We start from the raw sequence: 18,210 nt of genomic DNA, 5'->3' as shown, positions 1-18,210 counted from the left end.
TCCAGCATTGTAAATGGTTTGTCACCTTCCATCACTTAATAGGAGGCTTGTGGTCAGAATGAAAGTCCAATAATGAAGCGGTTATAACTTTGATCCCTGCATCATCCATACAAGACACTGAACATCTATCTACTCAATCATTGTAAGTCACTCTGGATAATTGCCCAAAAATGAATGAATGAATATTTTAATGTTAAATGTCTGTTTTTTAGAATTTTAAAACATTTCCTTGAAAAATATATTCTGTAAAACTCTTCACTGTGTTACCTAGTCAGACCCCCACCAGACAATCTGCCCCTCGGCCTTCACACCCACACTGTGAACGTCTGTCCCTATCCAGGGAAGTGCAAGGCTGGGCAACCCTAGCAACAACTGAGTGGCTCCATCGTTTAAAGCTAGTGACACCAATTCCACAGATACAGTGTAATTACTGACATGCCTTCAGAACAATAGATGCCAATGTTGAGGACGATAGAGTGAGGGAGGCGAGTGGAGGGGTAGCACTCTTTTTTCCAGTAGTGCCACTTAATTTTTTTCAAAAAACAAAACAAAACAAAAAACACGAAAACAAAACAGGCAATTCTCTTCAATTTCCTCCCCAAAAATACTAATGCCATGTTTTGTGTTTTTTTCTAAATTTATTGACGAATATAGGCTATTTCTGATAAAGGCTACTCCATTTTAGCATGGCAGACCTGGAAGAGCTCCATTGCTGTCACTCTGCCCTCGCCTAGATATTTTTGGTCAATCTCATTAGGAATCAAGACTGTCTGATGAATGCAATTTGGTCAGATCAGCCACTCAAGCTTTGCTAACGACAATTAAAATTGCAGTAAACTGATGTATAAACCTACGCAATCTAATGCTGAAAATCACTGTATAAAATGCGTTTCACTTTCACTTTGTAAAAAGTACAAAGTAGGAAAAATCGTGGGTAAATGATAATCTATCTCGACCAGGACTGAAGCTCGGGAAAATATAAAAAAAACTAGCAGAATAAGCCAGAGGTGTTATGGAGAGTTTGCTTTCAGATTAAGCGCACACCAATGCCACCAGTGGAAAAAATACTCTGGAGCCCTGTTATTGTAGGCATTGTAATTATTTCAGTAACATAGAGTACAGTAAGGCATTACATGCATTCTGCAAAGTGCCAGTTATATGCTCAAATTATTGGATCCTTTCCTAGACATAAAGTGCTGACATGGGAATTGAGAGGGAATGTTTGTGTGTGTGTGTGTGTGTGTGTGTGTATGTGTGTGTGTGTGTGTGTGTGTGTGTGTGTGTGTGTGTTTCCAGGTGGCTGAGGATGAGGTGACGGAGATCTCCGAGGCCACAGAAGCAACAGACGCCACAGACATTTCTGAAGCATCGGACCAGGACAATAACAAGAAGGCAAGCACCCACCTGCCCACACACACACACACACACACACGTATAGTGAAGAACAAAAATCTGCCATGCCTCTCCTGTATGTATGTGTGAGTTCCCCCCTCAGTGACCTATATAGATTATGACTGTGTGAAACATAACAGATATTGGTGTGTGTGTTGTCACCCGTCCTGTGCAGGGTGGGGAGGCAGCGGAAGACTCTGAGGAGGCTCTGATAGCCCAGTACACCTACGTAGGAGCCACCACCAACATCCACCCCTACCTCTCAGCCATGGTCAATTACGCGCAGCCCGTCAAGTTCCAGAGTTTTGATGTGGCAGAAGGTAAGCTTTGTGCTGAGTCTTGTGCATTTTGAAATTTTGTATTTGTTTTTACTGTGATCATCAAATGATGTTTTTCCCAAATACATAGAAAATTTGGGACCAAGCTATATAGTTAAAATACTGTATAATGTCCTGAAAAAGTTGAATGACACTGACAATACAGTTTCTTCTCATGCAAAATATTATTTGGTGTCCAAACTCCGCCAAGTGCAAGCACAACTCGATCAAAAAATCCTCCTTAGGTACACGGCCAAAGATTAATAAATGAAGAAAGAAAAGCCAGCACTCATAATGAGTGCTGGCTTTTCTTTCTTCATAAAATATTATTTGGTAACAATTAATATAATAATAACGTTCATTCTCAATAATTTCGGATTGGATATAAAAAAAATCTTTTTTGGTAAAAGTTGTCCACATTTTTAATTGCAATTCAGGAAATCCACTTTCTGAAGTGATATAAGTAACAAAAAATTGCTTTCTTCCACTGTCCTTAGCTCTTATATTTCTGTCTTGTTCCGGCACTTTTTCACAGGATGTTGTCAGGGCATTATGGTTCTGACTCCTGCTCTCCTTGCTATTAGTTACTTCTCATGATGGTGATATAGGAATTGAAGCTTATTCTACTGTTCTACTGTCCCTGTCTTTCAGAAAGGAACATCCACCATAACATGTCATCTTTCAACGAGTCCGTTGGCCTGGGCTATCTGAAGACCAATGCCATAGAGTTTGTCAAGTATCCTTTGATCTGCAGTGAACTCATAGTCTGTTGCATTACTTACCTAAAAAATGGAATTGCCATAAGCAGACATGGAAGCTTACTCAATGCTGCTATTAACAAGATTGTATTTTGGATCTGATCAATGCAAGGTAGATATAATATAGTGGCTAAATTGTTTCAGTACGTATTTAATTACCTGTATCAGAAAATCTTAATTAGTTGGGTTTTTTTTAGTTTGTGTTAAAATTGAGATATGTTCTCTTAGAACAGAAATGAAAAAAAACTTTGAGTTTTAACTTTATGCATTTAGGTCACCTAAATTAGAGCTGATTGGCGGGTCAAAACCAATGTTTATCAGCCATATTTGTTTCCACTCTCCTGTCGGAAAAGAACTCTAGGCCTCTAGAGGCCAGTGTGCCTTTGGACTGTGTGAGTAGGCCTTTTCCACCCCGCACAGGCACACACACACACACACACACACACACACACACACGCACGCACTCTCTCTCTCTCTCCAATGGGACTGCTGGACCCAAGCTGTTCCATGCTAAAAATAGTCCTGCGGTCTGTTTGACGCACACACACACACAAGCGCTCACATGCATACACACACACACACATACACGCATGTGTGCTTGAACACATGCTCTCCCTCCCTCTTTTTTTTTTTAAATTTTCCTGAGCGTCAGCGCAGCTACAACAAGCGTCAGATGAGCCGTATCTACCCCAAAGGGGGCCGGGTGGACTCCAGTAATTACATGCCTCAGATCTTCTGGAACGCAGGCTGCCAGATGGTCTCACTCAACTTCCAGACCCCAGGTACCACAGCACGCAACATGGGACCTCTGACCCCGTACACACACTCAAACACTCACACACATACAGTATACACACACACACACACACATATGCAGGCACATGCAAACGCAAGCACTCACATGGTGTCGCTCTCCTTTCTGACCCAAGTTACTGCAGCACACACTGAACCTCTGACCTCACACACACACACACATCAAAGGCATCTCATGCATGTGTTGTTCTGCTGAACACACAACATGGACCCACTGATCCCCAACCTTCTCCACCCCTCCAACTTACACACACACATACACAAGCATACATGTGCTTACACACACATAAAAATTAAGCATCACATGTACAGTATGTGTTGACCTTCACAGCACAGGATCGTTTCACTGTGTGAACTAGTATGTATTTTATTTGTTGTTTCTATGTTAAAAGCATCCAATGCAGAATTTTGCATTGGCAAACCATGCTGTTTCTGACCATAGTGTGTGTTTTGTGACATAAACTCCATCCTGCACCTCACATCATTCACCAATCATTGTCTCACACAAACATACACACACAGCCTGTGGAGACTTAACACATACAGAAGTTGGTTTTTAGCCTCTGTAAGCGGTTTGCATGCCATCTTGCAGCATTACTCTCAGTCCATGCATGCATGAACCTGTGTGCACTGTATAAGCACACAGACACACACACAGACACACACTCCTCCTCTTTTTCTCTCTTCATCTCTGTTTTTCACTTACACTCTCACAAACGCTCACACACACACATACAGTGAGTGAGTGACGCCTGTTGGAAAACAGCTGCTGCCCCATGGCTGGAGGCGAGGGGGTCGGACCATATGGCCTGCTGGGAGTGGGCATGTGCAGGGCTGCAGGGGGGCACACAAGGGGTGGAGCATACGAGTGATGGAGGGATGGATGGTTAGAGGAGAGGAAGAGAGAGATGTCAGATGTCACACTCTCTTTCCCCCTCTCTCTCTTTGGGCCAAACAAAAGCTCCATGTTACAGGAACAGATACAAATTAACTGAATCGTTTACATCGGCAATTTATTTCAGTGTTTTGGTTTGGATTTGATGTTTGTGTGACTAATGTGAAGTGCTGCAATCAGTGTCTCCCTGACAACCTTCTCTCTCTCTCTCTCTCTGTCTCTCTCTCTGTCTCTCTCTCTCTCTCTCAGATCTCGCCATGCAGTTGAACCAGGGAAAGTTTGAGTACAACGGCTCCTGCGGGTGAGAGCAGCGCTCCACTTCTGTCCTTCCCCCTCCCACCCCCGTCCCGTCCCCATCCCTCCCCTTCCTCGCCGCTCTCCAAAGCTCATCAATTAAAGCGTGTCACATCTCATTAGTGGTTGCCAGCGGCGACCGTAGCCACTGTCCGCCCCAAGAGCCAATGAGAGCTCTGGAGATGCGAGCTCCTCTCACTCAGCGCGGCTCGCCTCTCTCCCAGGCTCTCCGCCGTCATCTATCTCTTCCTCTCTCTCCATCGTCTCTATCCCTCCGCTCTAATATCGGCCCTGAGGGCAGAGATTTCACCGCTAATGCTGGAAATCTCATATGGGAGGAGATCAGTGCTGTCGCAGACACCCATCTTTGCTAATGCCAGTCTAATGGGGCCCCGGTTAACACACACACACACAGACTCCCTCAGACTCACACGCACACACACACACACAGAGTAGATACATAGAGCCTTCTTATACTGTACTTTTTTATTCCCAAAAGACCATTGTAGGGCTCAGTTGCATCTAAAAATGTCTCTATGGGAACAACATGTTGGTTATGTATTTTACATAACCTCAGTGATCCCTCATATATTTAGACAGATAGATAGATAGATAGATAGATAGATAGATAGATAGATAGATAGATTTTGCTGTCTCGACGTTTTCCTCATTTTCCTCATATTTGGACGGAAATGAAATTGAAATGTATGAAAAATATGCAGAGTAACTGAAAAACCAAAACCATTTTTATTCTAATGCCACTGTTAAAACACGGTCACACAAGGCAGCATATTATGACATTTAAGTCTGTATATATATGTGTGTGTGTGTGTGTGTGTGTGTGTGTGTGTGTGTATGTATGTGTGTATGTGTATCAGGTACCTACTGAAGCCTGACTTCATGCGGCGGTCAGACAGGATGTTTGACCCCTTTTCAGAGACGCCTGTAGACGGGGTCATCGCCGCCACCTGCAGCGTACAGGTCAGGGTTCAAAGGTCACATGTAGAGGACTGACAATGTTTTAATAACTATTTTTAATAGCTTTATTTATGTAACACTTATATTACTGTTACAATATTGTTTTTTATTCATTCATTTATTTATCTTCAAAATAAACACACAAAGATTTTGGCATGTTCCAATGGAGATGGAAGCATAACATGGTGATGAACAAAGCCAATGTTATACTATAGTTAAAATCTATCATTGCTTTGACAGACTTTGTTCCTGTAATTTTTAAATACAAATACATAAACTCAGCTAAATTGCAGCATTTTGGCCTAAAGACCATTGTCCAGTATAATAGGTATATTGTCGGATTTATACAGTGGGTAGTTTTAGTCTCATTGCTCAAAAACATGTTCCAGCCTTGCTGAAAATTTCAATAAAAGCATGTCTAGCTGTGCTTAATTGGGTGTTCTGTAAACTCTTGTGTTAACCAGGGAGACAGTTTTGTTTTGTTTTCTCCTTTTTTTATTCTGAAGGTATGAAGGTAACCATTGTATAAAAGTTGTAATCCCCTCTCTGAAGTTCTTTACTTTGATGGATGCTTTAGTGATGCCGATAGTACTCAGTTTTACCTCGTACCTATTGCATCAACATCGTACACACGATCGCAGTAAATAATGCCCTCTCAGATATTATTGCTATAATATTCAAAATAACCCAGAGTGACATTCTCTGCTCCGCTTCAGGTGTTCTCCGGCCAGTTCCTGTCGGATAAGAAAATCGGCACGTATGTGGAGGTGGACATGTACGGGCTGCCGACGGACACCATCCGCAAGGAGTTCCGCACGCGCATGGTGATGAACAACGGACTGAACCCCGCCTACAACGAGGAGCCCTTCGTCTTCAGAAAGGTACCGAGGAGGGCAGGAGAGGGGCCGTTGGGTGGGGGGGAACGGTGGAGGTGGAGATAACGGATAGAGCGAGGTAGAAGAATGCGATGCACGTATTGGAATGCTGTCTGCATTGTGATTAAAAGCGGTGTTATCTGAACAATGGGAAGCAGAGGAAGAGGAGGAGGAGGAAAGGGATGGAGGACAGGAATGATTGGGGTGGAACAGAGGTCTCGGCGGTGATGGAGGCTACTCACTTTGTCCTTACTGCGGAGAAGGAGAGGAGAGGGGGAAGGAAGGAGGATGGAGAGGAGGAGAGTGAGAGGAAGGGGGGAAAACTGAAAGAGGCAGAGGTGAAGAGAAAAATATCAGGCGTCCGAGCGAGAGTAAAGATAAGAGAGGAGGAAGGGGAGACGGAGAAAGAGAGAGCGAGGTGGAAGCAAGAATGAGGAGAAGCAGAATGGTTGATAAAAAAAAAATGTAGAAAAGACTGGGTTAGAGCAAAGGAAGAAGAAAACAGAATTGATGTAGCGATTTGGGAGACTGGTGAAAGCGGAAAGGAGAGGGAAGTATGCCTTTGTTCACTTGCAAGTGTGTGGGAAAAGGAGAGAGAGTGGAACAGAAGGAGGAAGAACGAGGGATTGAGTGTGCCTGTGTTTGGCTTATAGGGAGGAAGAGAGAGAGATAGAAAGGGAGAGGAAGAAGCAGAGAAAGAAAGTGACTCAGACAGAGGGAGAAAGAGATAGGAAGAGGGAGAATGGAAGAGAGAGATAGGAGATATAGAGTAGAGAGATAGAGAAAGAGGAATCGAGCGAGCTAGAAAGAGGGAGAGAGAGAGAGCGAGAGAGAGAGTGTGTGTGTGTGTAATAGTGCTGCTCTCAGCAGAATGAGGAGTCTCTCAGCCATGACTGTGACTCCAGCTCCCTAACACACACCATCAATCACAGCCTGCCGCAGTGCTGCTCTGCACACACACACTCACACACACACACTTACACAGTGCTATCAAGGGGGGGCATCACAAGCATGGCTGCCTGGCAAGACTGGTTTCTCACATCTACACACACACACTCTCAGTCTCACACACACACACACACACACAAATGCCCTCACCGACTGCTGCACCTTGAGGCATGCATGCATACACAAAGCTGTCTAAATGACACCATGCGTACAGTACACAGCACCAACGCTCACACACAGTCCGTCAGCAAGGCTACATTTACGTACACACACACACACACACACACACACACACTGACTCACTCTTGCGCAGGCATACACACAAGCAGGCGCTTCCACACATCATCTCCAGTGAGTGTTCCTTGGCCTTATCTCTTACCTTCGCTTTTGCCTAGGTATTAATCATCCTTCGCTCTCCGTTCACTTATCTCCACACACACAAGGCCAGTTAACTCTCTCTGTCTCCCTCTCTCTCAAGGGTGTGCACACACATAAACACACATGCGCACGCAAGTTCATTCACAGACACAAGCTACACACACACGCACACGTACACATGCAAGATATGCTCCGGTCCCTGGATGCGTGCTAGCTGTGGAAATGGCCTTGTCAGTAGTCAGATATGCTGTGTGTTGCTCTGCTATCATGCCTGTTTCCACAGTGAACGTCCCCAGATAGTGTCCCCTACTGTTTCATCCTTGACCTTCCCTCTTAATGATGCCGTTTTCACATCGACTTGAAACAAAATAGACTATTTTACCGCATCAGCTGTGAAACAGTTTTCCTCGTTTACCTATTTTCACACCAGAGTGAGTAAAGTAAACTACCCTCAGTCCCTGCTGTGGGGTTGATGACTGACTCTTAACTGTGACTCTCATTTCCCTCCGCCTCACTTTCTGTGTCCTCACACCTTTCTCTTTCTGTCTCCCTCGTCCTCTCTCTCTGCCTCCCTCTCCTATCCCTCCATCCTTTCTTTTTTTCCTTTTTTCCTTCCTTCCCCCTCCCACCTTGCTTTTCCCTCCTTCCTCCTCGTTCCTCTGCCTCCCAGGTGATCTTGCCGGACCTGGCGGTGCTGCGTATCGCGGTCTACGACGACAACAACAAGCTGATTGGCCAGCGCATCCTGCCTCTGGACGGCCTGCAGGCGGGCTACCGCCACATCTCCCTGAGGAACGAGGGCAACAAGCCCCTGTCGCTGCCCACCATCTTCTGCCAGATCATCCTCAAGACCTACGTGCCCGACGGCTTCGGAGGTGAGGGGGAACACACACAGACACACACACACACACACACACACTAAATTACAAAACTTCATGCTTGATGTTGCTGACTATATGCATGCAGAGGTACAGCTTTGTTTCAGAGAGAATGGCAAAGGGTGTGTGTGTGTGTGCACATATGAGAGTGTGTGTAGATCTGATCCACATAAGCTACCAGTGTCCATTCTCAGCAGGCCCTTATGACAGTACTGTGACTTACTTTGGCACACACACACACACACACACACACACACACATACACACGCACACTTTGAACCCAATTTATCGTTGCATTCATTTTATTCATGGTTGATAATGAAGTGGCTGCCGTAGCCTTTAGGGACAAGAGAGAAGAAGAGAAGAAAGGAGAGAAATGGAAAACAAGGTGCTTCTCTCTCTCTCTCTCTCTCTCTCTCTCTCTCTCTCTCTCTCTCTCTCCCTCTCTCTCTTGTTCTTGCTTACTCTCTCTCTCTCTCTCTGTCTCACTCTCACTCTATGCCTCCGGTTGGTTTGAACATTCAGAGTAATGGCATGGCGCAAATGATGATGACAGTGGATCTGCAGTAACAGACAGTTTAAAGCAGGCAGAAGCATACAAATGAACAGGACAATTGGAGTTGTCATTAAACAAAGCCAAGGGGCACGGTCTGAGGAACCATTACCAGAACTATTAGCTTTGTGCTGTAAGATCTGACGCCAGGCTCGCTCTCCTCCTAAACACAGCACTGCACTCGTAGCTCAGGAAGAAATACTTGGCTGAAAAATAGGCATTATTTAACCAAAAAGTAACAATCCATGTGAGTCTCTACTTAGAGCTGGTATACTTCTTCTGCATATTGAGACAGGCCAATGTGTAGGCATGGCACAAATTGTTTGGTTTTTTTACTGCCCCATATATTACAAGATTAGGAAAAAAATGGTTGCCAAGGTCAACAGAAACAATGTTCTCTCAGATTTCGTTCCTTGCTTGTATTTTATTTTAATCTTATTTCATTTTGATTTAGTTTTGTTTAGTTTTTAGTTTATCTGAAATACATGGATTTTGAGTGGCTTCGGGGCTGTGCGTAACGACAGCCCGTCATAGGGGACATTTGGGTTGCTCATTATGACACTGTACAAGTCACTCACTCGATTACAATCCCTCACTCTTTTAAATAAAGGCTCAATAGGCCACAAACACTGGCAGACATTGTGTGAAAGGGTAAGAGGCTGAGTAATGGTTTGGGTGGGCTGTGCTATTTAAAAGTCACGTCCCAGTCAAATCTCTCATAGCTGCCCACGTATTCAAGGCATCAGGTTTATGAGTGAATCTTCTCTATTATGCTTTCCAGAAATTTTGGATGTGCTGTCCATTCTAAACCTAGCTTACAGTATGTTTGTATGTATTGATAAATCTTTATATGTGTTCCAGCCATTGTGGATGCTCTGTCAGACCCAAAAAAGTTCCTGACCATAGCAGAGAAGAGAGCTGACCAGATGAAGGCGCTGGGGATTGACACGGTACACATAGGCACAAACACACACACACACACACACACACACACACACACACATAGATACACAGCTGATTGACAGGGCACAACCAATGTTTAGTAGCCTTCACTCTTCTTCTGTGGATAAAGATCTCCAGGCCTCTAGGACTCTGCAACTAGGCCTTTCCCCCCATACACAGACATAGACACACACATACAATAAAAACAGCATCCCAGCCCACCTAAATCCATCCTTTCCCCTCTCATTTCCACCTGTAGAACGACATAGCAGACGTTCCCAGCGGGAGCTCAAAGAACGACAAGAAGGGGAAGGGGAAAGGAGACACGGTGAAGACCAGCGTGACACCGCAGGCCAGCTCAGACATGGCCCAGACCTCCAACTCTGCCCAAAACAACACCGCAGAGACCAAGAAGGGTACACACTCACTTACACATATATACACTTGGTGACACACATACACGCATTCACATATGTGTATATAGTCACTGCTGTAAACAGTTAGCTCACAATAAACACGTGCACAAAGACAAATTACTCTGTGCAGACAGTTTATGCACTCTAACACAGAGCTATCTATACTGGCTTGCTTCATGTACAAATTGCAAATTGATTGTTTTTTTCCTCCCATTCCAGATACATCTGCACTCGTGCCTAATGTTAGCATCGATGACTTGAAACAAATGAAGGTTTGTATCCTGACTCCTGACCTTTATCTCAATGAGGATGGGATCCTACGATTCGTGATACTGTTACAAATGTATTTGTATGTAACAAGATTCAAGATACAGGTCATACAAGTCACATTTCACAGTAAACTTAGCCATCTACATTACCTCTTATACAGCTGGGTAGTTTCAACCATTAAATCTGATATGTCAAGGATGCATTGTAATTGTGCTGCTAATTCCCACAATGCACGGCTAGCTGTGTGTCTTTATCAAATATGGAATTGGTTTCCATGCTAACTCTTGTGGTAACCAAAACCCTCCTTAGTGATCTGTCTTGGTTCTTATGTATTTGCACTACTTTGTAGAAACCTTTTCAGACAGCACACATGCATTGGTAACTATGGTATAAAACCCATAATACCCTCAAGGCTGCACCTCGTACCTAATGCATGACCAAAGCACCCATAATCACAGTAAAGAATACCCTCTTAATTATTATTGCTCTACATTCAAAACATGCCTGTACCCAACTGCCATCTTGCCGCAGTCTGGTATGTTCAAGGCGTCTTCTTGACGTGACCTGCACAAAATAATTAAATCTGCTTCTCTCCCCCTGCAGACGTACCTTAAATTGATTAAAAAGCAACAGAAGGAGCTCAACACTTTAAAGAAGAAACACTCAAAGGTGGGTGATTGTTTTAGAGCAGACCTGCTGGTGATACAAAGACACTCCTGAAGATCCATTATTCTGGATAGTCATTGATCCTCAGAGAGAGACAGAGAAACAGAGAGAGAGGGGAGGTTCTGCCTTTCATCTTCCACTGACTGTTGTGTTATCAGTGTGTTCGCCTACACACACACACACACACACACACACACACAGTTTCTATCCATTACAAACACACAAAGATGCACTCACATACGTAACAGATGGCAAGAAATTAGACTTGCTAAAGTTGCCTTCCTTTGACCCCACCTCACCATAAAGACCATGGTGGGCGCTCGTCTATTCATATTAGCTAATTAATTAGCTCACTCTTAAAGCCTATTGTATAAGACATGTGCAGTAGTACCATCCAGACCCATCTATTGACTGAATGAAAATGCCTCTATTGCCTCATTACCTGGTGTGTGAGCACATATCGTCAACAACAACATGAATATGTTTTTATAATCCTATCTCAGTTTCTCATGCTGCGTTATCAATGTAAGCTAATTCTCAATATGTGGCCTTGCAGCAGGTTGGTACACATTGTAGTTAGGCAGCTAGGCAGCCTTATTTAGAGGCACTTTGGCAGTATTGAGCACTGTTTGAGCTGAGGATCCAGCCAACAAATCTTCAACAACTAGATGACATCCCTAACTGCCAACCTGCTAACCTGCTGCCCTAACTAGTCAGTTGATATAAAGTCTCCATATGATTTATGTTTGTCCTCAATAGGATCAAAACATCATGCAGAAAGCCCACTGCACCCAAGTAGACAAGATGGTCTCTCTGAACGACAAGGATAAGACGACGCTGGAGAAACTACTGGAGAAAGCCATCAAGAAACGAGGGTAAATGAGGAAAAAATGGCACTTAACATTCTATATATGACAATAAAGATACTATGGAAGAAGAAGCTATGACAGATACACCATGCTGCCATCAGCATTGTAGTGCTCGGGTCTGTGGCAAGCTACGCATTGGTTCAGGTTCAGGGATGTGAATGTTACTGGCTTGTTAACATGTGGATAGTGTTTTTCAGTCCAGGGCCTTTATCCCCACCAGCCAGAATTTGAACAGAAAGGCTAAAAGAGAAGGTAGAGAGATGGAGAGATGGTCAGTACTAATAAACTTTCAAGGAATTGTGCAGATTTCTAAAAAGCCCATCAGATTTATGGCGAACTTTATGGCAGTCCTTTCATTTCAGCCAAAAAAACACCTATGTTGTTTTTTTAGACAGACAGCCTAATAAATAACATCTGCAATCTGCAGATGCAGAACATTTGCACCTAACTGCAATGGTAGTGCACGTTTGTGAAACAGTTTTCTTCCAAACTGTTTTCAACCCCAGTGACCCAGCCAGCCGCACCACTAGCATTGCTAACAAACACTAACTTATCCTTACAATATTTCAATAACAAAAACTCTGCGTGAGCTGCGTTCAAAGTAGCCAACTTCAGTCACATGGAGAGACCTCTTTTGTTATAACTACATTATATGAATAATTCATTTTTGACCATAATGTCAGATGCAACATTATAATTCCAAAGACACAACTTGCACAAATGCTTTTGGAAAGACTGAAAGGACACTTGATGTGTGATAAATAAGAAAGGCTTCTTAAAAACCTGAACTATCCCTTTGCCTTCCATCCTAAAAAATTCTGATGTGCTTGTTCTTTGTTGTTTTTATCAGTTGTTTTTTTTTTATCTTTATTTATATCCCTTTTTTCCTCTGTAAAGCACCTGGTGACAAACCTTTTAGTTGAAAGCACTTTTAAACTAAATTTGACTTGGGTTGGCTTTGATCCTCACTTACATGTATCTGGTGTCCTTCCAGGGAAAATAACTGCCAAGAGCTGAAGAAGGAGACGGAGGATAAGATCCAGACGCTAACAACTGACCACAAAGCTAAGGTGAGGCTCCTCCGGCCTGTTAGCACAAAGCTGACCTCCACAAAGCCATTATCTGTGAGGATGAGAAGTTCATCAGCTGTGGATAACTGACCTCTGTGTGTACGTGTGATGTTGTGTGTCTGCCTGGCTGCCTGTTTGTGTGTATGTCTGCCTTTGTGTGTGTGTGTGTGTGTGTGTGTGTGTGTGTGTGTGTGTGTAGGTAAAGGACATCACGGCACAGCACACTAAAGAGTGGTCGGAGCTGATCAGCGGCCACAGCAACGAGGAACAGGAGATGAGGGACAGCCACGTCACGCAGCAGTGCGAGCACCTCAAGAAACTCCTGGCCACCGTCCAGGAGCAGCAGACCATGCAGCTCAAACTCATCCACGAACGGTGAGAGGCTCACACACACACACACACAAACACACACACACACACACTCATATGTGCAGATGCGTACGTATAAACCTACATAAATGCACAAACTTGCAATTGTAACCACAGGGAATGAGAGTCAGATAAGAGAAACCTGATAAAATGCATCAAAAAGCACTGAATAGGATGATGATGGAGGTGATGATGATTATTATTATTACTGATGTTGTTGTTATTGTTGGTGGTCAGGTGTCCTTACATGTGGATCGTTGTTCCCTCATTGTAGGCAGAGCAAAGAGATGCGTGCCAACCAGGCCAAGTCATCCATGGAAAACAGCAAAGCCATCAGCCAGGACAAGAGCATCAAAAACAAGGCAGAGAGAGAGAGGTAGGTCACACACACACACACACACACACACACACCATTCAATACTCAGTTGGCCCTACTGTTCAATGCTGAATTGTGATGAGTATTATGTAGCCCTGGTGACATCACACTCCCCCTCTGTCTTTGCTCCTCAGGAGAGTGCGAGAGTTAAACAGCAGCAACACTAAGAAGTTCCTGGACGAGAGGAAAAGGGTACAGCACCTACAGTTTACTCTTTTTTATATTATTTAGTTGACAAATGTGCTTTATACCACAGATTCTCTTTTCAGAGCCTTTGCACAGCTTAGGTGAGATGCAAAATTTCACAAAGCACAAAGTAATTGGTTTTTTGGAGTTGTCACATGGCTTCTTGTATAGCCAAATACGTTGTGATAGCATTATGTGAACAAATGCTAAACAAAGCTATATGCATTTACTGAAAGAAATACAGGTGACTCTAAAGCAATTTGGTTGAATTTTAATTTAGTTAATTTGATATTTTTGTTGACCTTCATTTGTTTTACTCAAGTAAAAAAATGATCAGGGCTCACTCCAGGCAGCACCACTGCTTTCAATGATTTTCTTTTCTTGTCTATTAAGCATGACATAATAAAGTGCTATGTTTAAGCGTAAAATTACAACAAATTAAACCTATTCCTTGTTTATGGTTTTACAACTACATGACCATAGAGTACTGTCTTTATCTTTAAATTAGATATCACAGTATACTAACTTTGCCCTTGTCCCTGGGAATGTGTCTGCAGCTGGCCATGAAGCACCAGAAGGAAATGGAGCAGCTAGAGAAAAACCAGAGAGAACAGTTGGACAAACTGGACAAGTTCAATGAGCAGGTACAACACTAAGGAAAAGAGAACAAAACTTACTTTTTGGTCAGCCACAGTGGCCAACTAGTGGAGCCAGGATTTCACCAAGCAGTTTGATTCCGTAGCAGCCAAAGTAGATTTCAGAATTGAAAAAAACACAAGTGGCCTGCCTGCCAAAGCGGCTAGTGGGATTGACAGACTTACCGACCACCCAAAATTTACCAGACTCCATCTTCCTTCCTATTGCAAGCTGTCATAGGTAATGGCTGCTGTTCTCTACATGTTGTTGTGATGTAAGCTATATTTGCTTCACACGAAGCAGTCCATAAAGGTGGCATCAGTATTGTCTTATCAACCTCCAAAGACAGAAAGACTAAAAATGTTAAAGTCTGTCAGTATTGTATTGACTGTCATGTAATGAGTTATTGTGGCACAGCATTCTTCACAACTTTGCTTAATAATTGGACATATATTTTAAGTCCTTAATTAAAAACTTGACCCATATCTCTCTGCCATTCTCGCACCTCTGAAAAGTATGTACTACAAATAAACTATAACTGGTAGAGTTCACTTCATATATTAAGGTCTCCTGTCTCCATTGTTGTGTTTCATGTTCCCATCTTGTCATGCTCCATTACCTGTACATGTGTCTTACATGTATGCACATATTCATTTGTTTTTAATATGATTTGCTTCTTTTGGCACAGCTTTTGAAATCACACCATGCAAACAAACAGGTTCAAGGTAGGCATCTCCATCTCACTCAACTCTCTCTCCCTCTGCTCCATTCTTCTGTTTTCTTTCTTTCCTTCCCACATCATATTTACAGCACCACCCCTCTGTCAGTGCCTCAGGTACTCAGTGATCACCTTTCCTTTTCGTTCCATCTCTTTCCCTGTCAGACGTTATGTTTTCCCCCAGTTTTCCTACTGAGCCCGTTAGAATCTGAGGCCATTGAGTAAAGCAGGGCCGTCTTTTCTAGAGATTGCTAGATAAAAAAACAGAGAAAGAAAGTGATTCATTTTCCTTTGTGTTGTGAAACCACATACCCACATTTTCAGTCGGCTCCGCAGCACTCGGGGTGTCAGCGGTGCCGTCTAGCAGCTTGAGTCATTTATCACCATGACTCACAGGCCATTACTAAGCAAAAAGAGGCAGAGAACCTGGCCCAATGTGCTTTCACACCGGCTCACAATCCTTTTGTTTTCATAGTACGTGACAGCGTCCCTCTGCGGACGTTTAGTGGCAACTACTACATGTCCCTCCTAGTCAGCATTTGGTTTAAATCACCTGCAAAAGGTGAATTCAACCAACAGAAGTTCTTAATGCTGAGGTAGGGTGGGATTGGTCGCTTCCTGATCAGTGGATGAGCAATGTAACACTGCAGATATATTATACTAGAAGATAGAATTTGTGTGATAAAGGTGTGTGTGTTTGTCGTATGTACAGTTTTATGCTAATGAGGGATTGGGAACAACAGATACGAGATAGATGCTTTGTGTGAGGTTTCGTTTCGGGCGCCTGTGTGTTTTGTGTAACGCTGTGTGTTCTGTCCCCTCGAAGGCCAAGAACATGCAGCAGATGGTGAAGTTGGAGGAGGAGATGGACCGCAGACCTGCCACGGTGGTGTGAGCGACTAAGACCGAGACACACACACACACACACACACACAGACACACACACACGCAGATGCAGACACACTCCACCATCCCCACCACAAAAAAAAGCCCATCAATCCCTCCACAACTCTTAAGACTTACTCCCCACCTACATTGCTGTCTCTGTTCTTTTCTGTCATGTGACTGAAATCCACTCTATCTGCACACACACACACACACACACACACACACACACACTCACCACAAATATACGCACACAGCACCCTCCCCTGACCTCAGTCTCCTTTCATTCCCCCACCATTCCTGTCCTCCAAATCCTCTGCACCCCATCCCATTGGATAACCCGCGTACTCACTTAATGCCATTGGGCCATTGGTGCTGATTATTGATTGACAGGGGGTTAAACCACTTAGTTAAGAGGAAATGGTACCTGAGAGACAAAGACACACAGAGTCAGAAACACACCCTCCTCCACTGTAGATCTACATTTTATATCACTTTCACTGTGCTCTGTTTCCTATTGGCGACACAAGCAACAGCTGCAGCTATTGGTGGACACAGACACTCACACACACTGACACACACACACACACACACACACACAACACGCTCACTTGTCGGATGAAACCAACATCCGTTCACTTTTTTGACTTGTTTGTTTTTTTCGGTACCAGATAAACAGTAACAGCTCCAGAAACAGTGTGGAAGAAGGGGAGACGAATATGTATAAGATTTAATGTCATGTCAGCACAAATTAAAATAAACGATGTGAAATATACTGTACGCTACACACCAGTCCTGTCCTGAGCACTTTATATGTGGTAGGCCATCATAACAATGTGGAAAATGTAGCAGTGCACTACTGTAGGTTTTCTGTATTTCAATAAGAATGTAAACAAAAAAAAGAAATCACTGTATGAAGGAGTGGCCCCCTTGTCACCTAGTCCTACACTGCAACTTGTTTGATTTCACAAAAATGTATTATATGACTTCTTTTTTTTATTATTATTATTATTCGACAATGTTTTAGCCCGCTACAAAAGGCTTATTCTCTTGTTGAGTCAGAAGACTATGAAGGGAGCAGGGAGGGATGGATGTTCACTGTGATCACTCAGGCCGATTTCTCACTCCAACTTTGTTTTAGTCACTAGGAAATACCCAGAGATGGCATGACTGCTGTGTTTTAATTGACAATAACATACTATATTGTCTCCTTTACAGTTTTTTTTTTTACATGTGCTTAGACTCAGTTATCACAACAGAGTTTCCAAGTGCAAAACAATTCTATACTCCTAATTTTGGGCTCAAAATCACACAACAATGTATGCAAAATGAGATGAAAGATGTATTGATTGTACCTTATGGTATCAATTTACTATACAATCTCTGTTCTGTTTACATTACTGTAAAGCTTGTGTTTTTACGCAAAACACCAAACACCAAACCATTAGATATTATGGTTGCTACACTTAAATTTACTCTAATCACTAAATATGAACAGATACAGGAATGTTGTAACACCAGATTCACTCAAAATGTGTACATACAAATACTGTAATGTACAGTATACAGTGACCATTTCTATAGCAGCACAATAATGTAAGGTGCACACAAAACAGAAACTCAATACATTACACTTATTTTACAGTAACAGTAACTCAAAGAAACCAAAAGTAAAAATAGGACAGTAATAGTAACCAAAAATGTGGTTGCTACGTATTTTAGCCTTTC

The 18,210-nt window shown here is 43.1% G+C and overlaps 1 protein-coding gene across 1 annotated transcript in view; it reads left to right on the top strand.

The window, feature by feature from the left end:
• Positions 1-17,876, top strand: part of plcb4b (phospholipase C, beta 4b) — a 35,617-nt gene extending 17,741 nt beyond the window's left edge. Inside the window, exons 17-36 of the mRNA XM_078289953.1 lie at positions 1,297-1,392; positions 1,568-1,712; positions 2,361-2,445; positions 3,125-3,249; positions 4,425-4,476; positions 5,348-5,450; positions 6,164-6,328; positions 8,319-8,523; positions 9,941-10,029; positions 10,281-10,437; positions 10,657-10,709; positions 11,311-11,376; positions 12,133-12,248; positions 13,237-13,312; positions 13,512-13,687; positions 13,956-14,057; positions 14,192-14,249; positions 14,801-14,887; positions 15,568-15,604; positions 16,424-17,876. Of these exons, the coding sequence (XP_078146079.1) occupies positions 1,297-1,392; positions 1,568-1,712; positions 2,361-2,445; positions 3,125-3,249; positions 4,425-4,476; positions 5,348-5,450; positions 6,164-6,328; positions 8,319-8,523; positions 9,941-10,029; positions 10,281-10,437; positions 10,657-10,709; positions 11,311-11,376; positions 12,133-12,248; positions 13,237-13,312; positions 13,512-13,687; positions 13,956-14,057; positions 14,192-14,249; positions 14,801-14,887; positions 15,568-15,604; positions 16,424-16,500 (2,070 nt within the window). The 3' untranslated portion in view covers positions 16,501-17,876. The remainder of the gene's footprint in view (positions 1-1,296; positions 1,393-1,567; positions 1,713-2,360; positions 2,446-3,124; positions 3,250-4,424; positions 4,477-5,347; positions 5,451-6,163; positions 6,329-8,318; positions 8,524-9,940; positions 10,030-10,280; positions 10,438-10,656; positions 10,710-11,310; positions 11,377-12,132; positions 12,249-13,236; positions 13,313-13,511; positions 13,688-13,955; positions 14,058-14,191; positions 14,250-14,800; positions 14,888-15,567; positions 15,605-16,423) is intronic.
• Positions 17,877-18,210: the final 334 nt, after the last annotated feature.

Source organism: Centroberyx gerrardi, chromosome 18 (assembly GCF_048128805.1).
Source record: "Centroberyx gerrardi isolate f3 chromosome 18, fCenGer3.hap1.cur.20231027, whole genome shotgun sequence".
Taxonomy (NCBI): domain Eukaryota; kingdom Metazoa; phylum Chordata; class Actinopteri; order Beryciformes; family Berycidae; genus Centroberyx; species Centroberyx gerrardi.
This window is presented reverse-complemented; position numbering and strand designations above follow the sequence as displayed.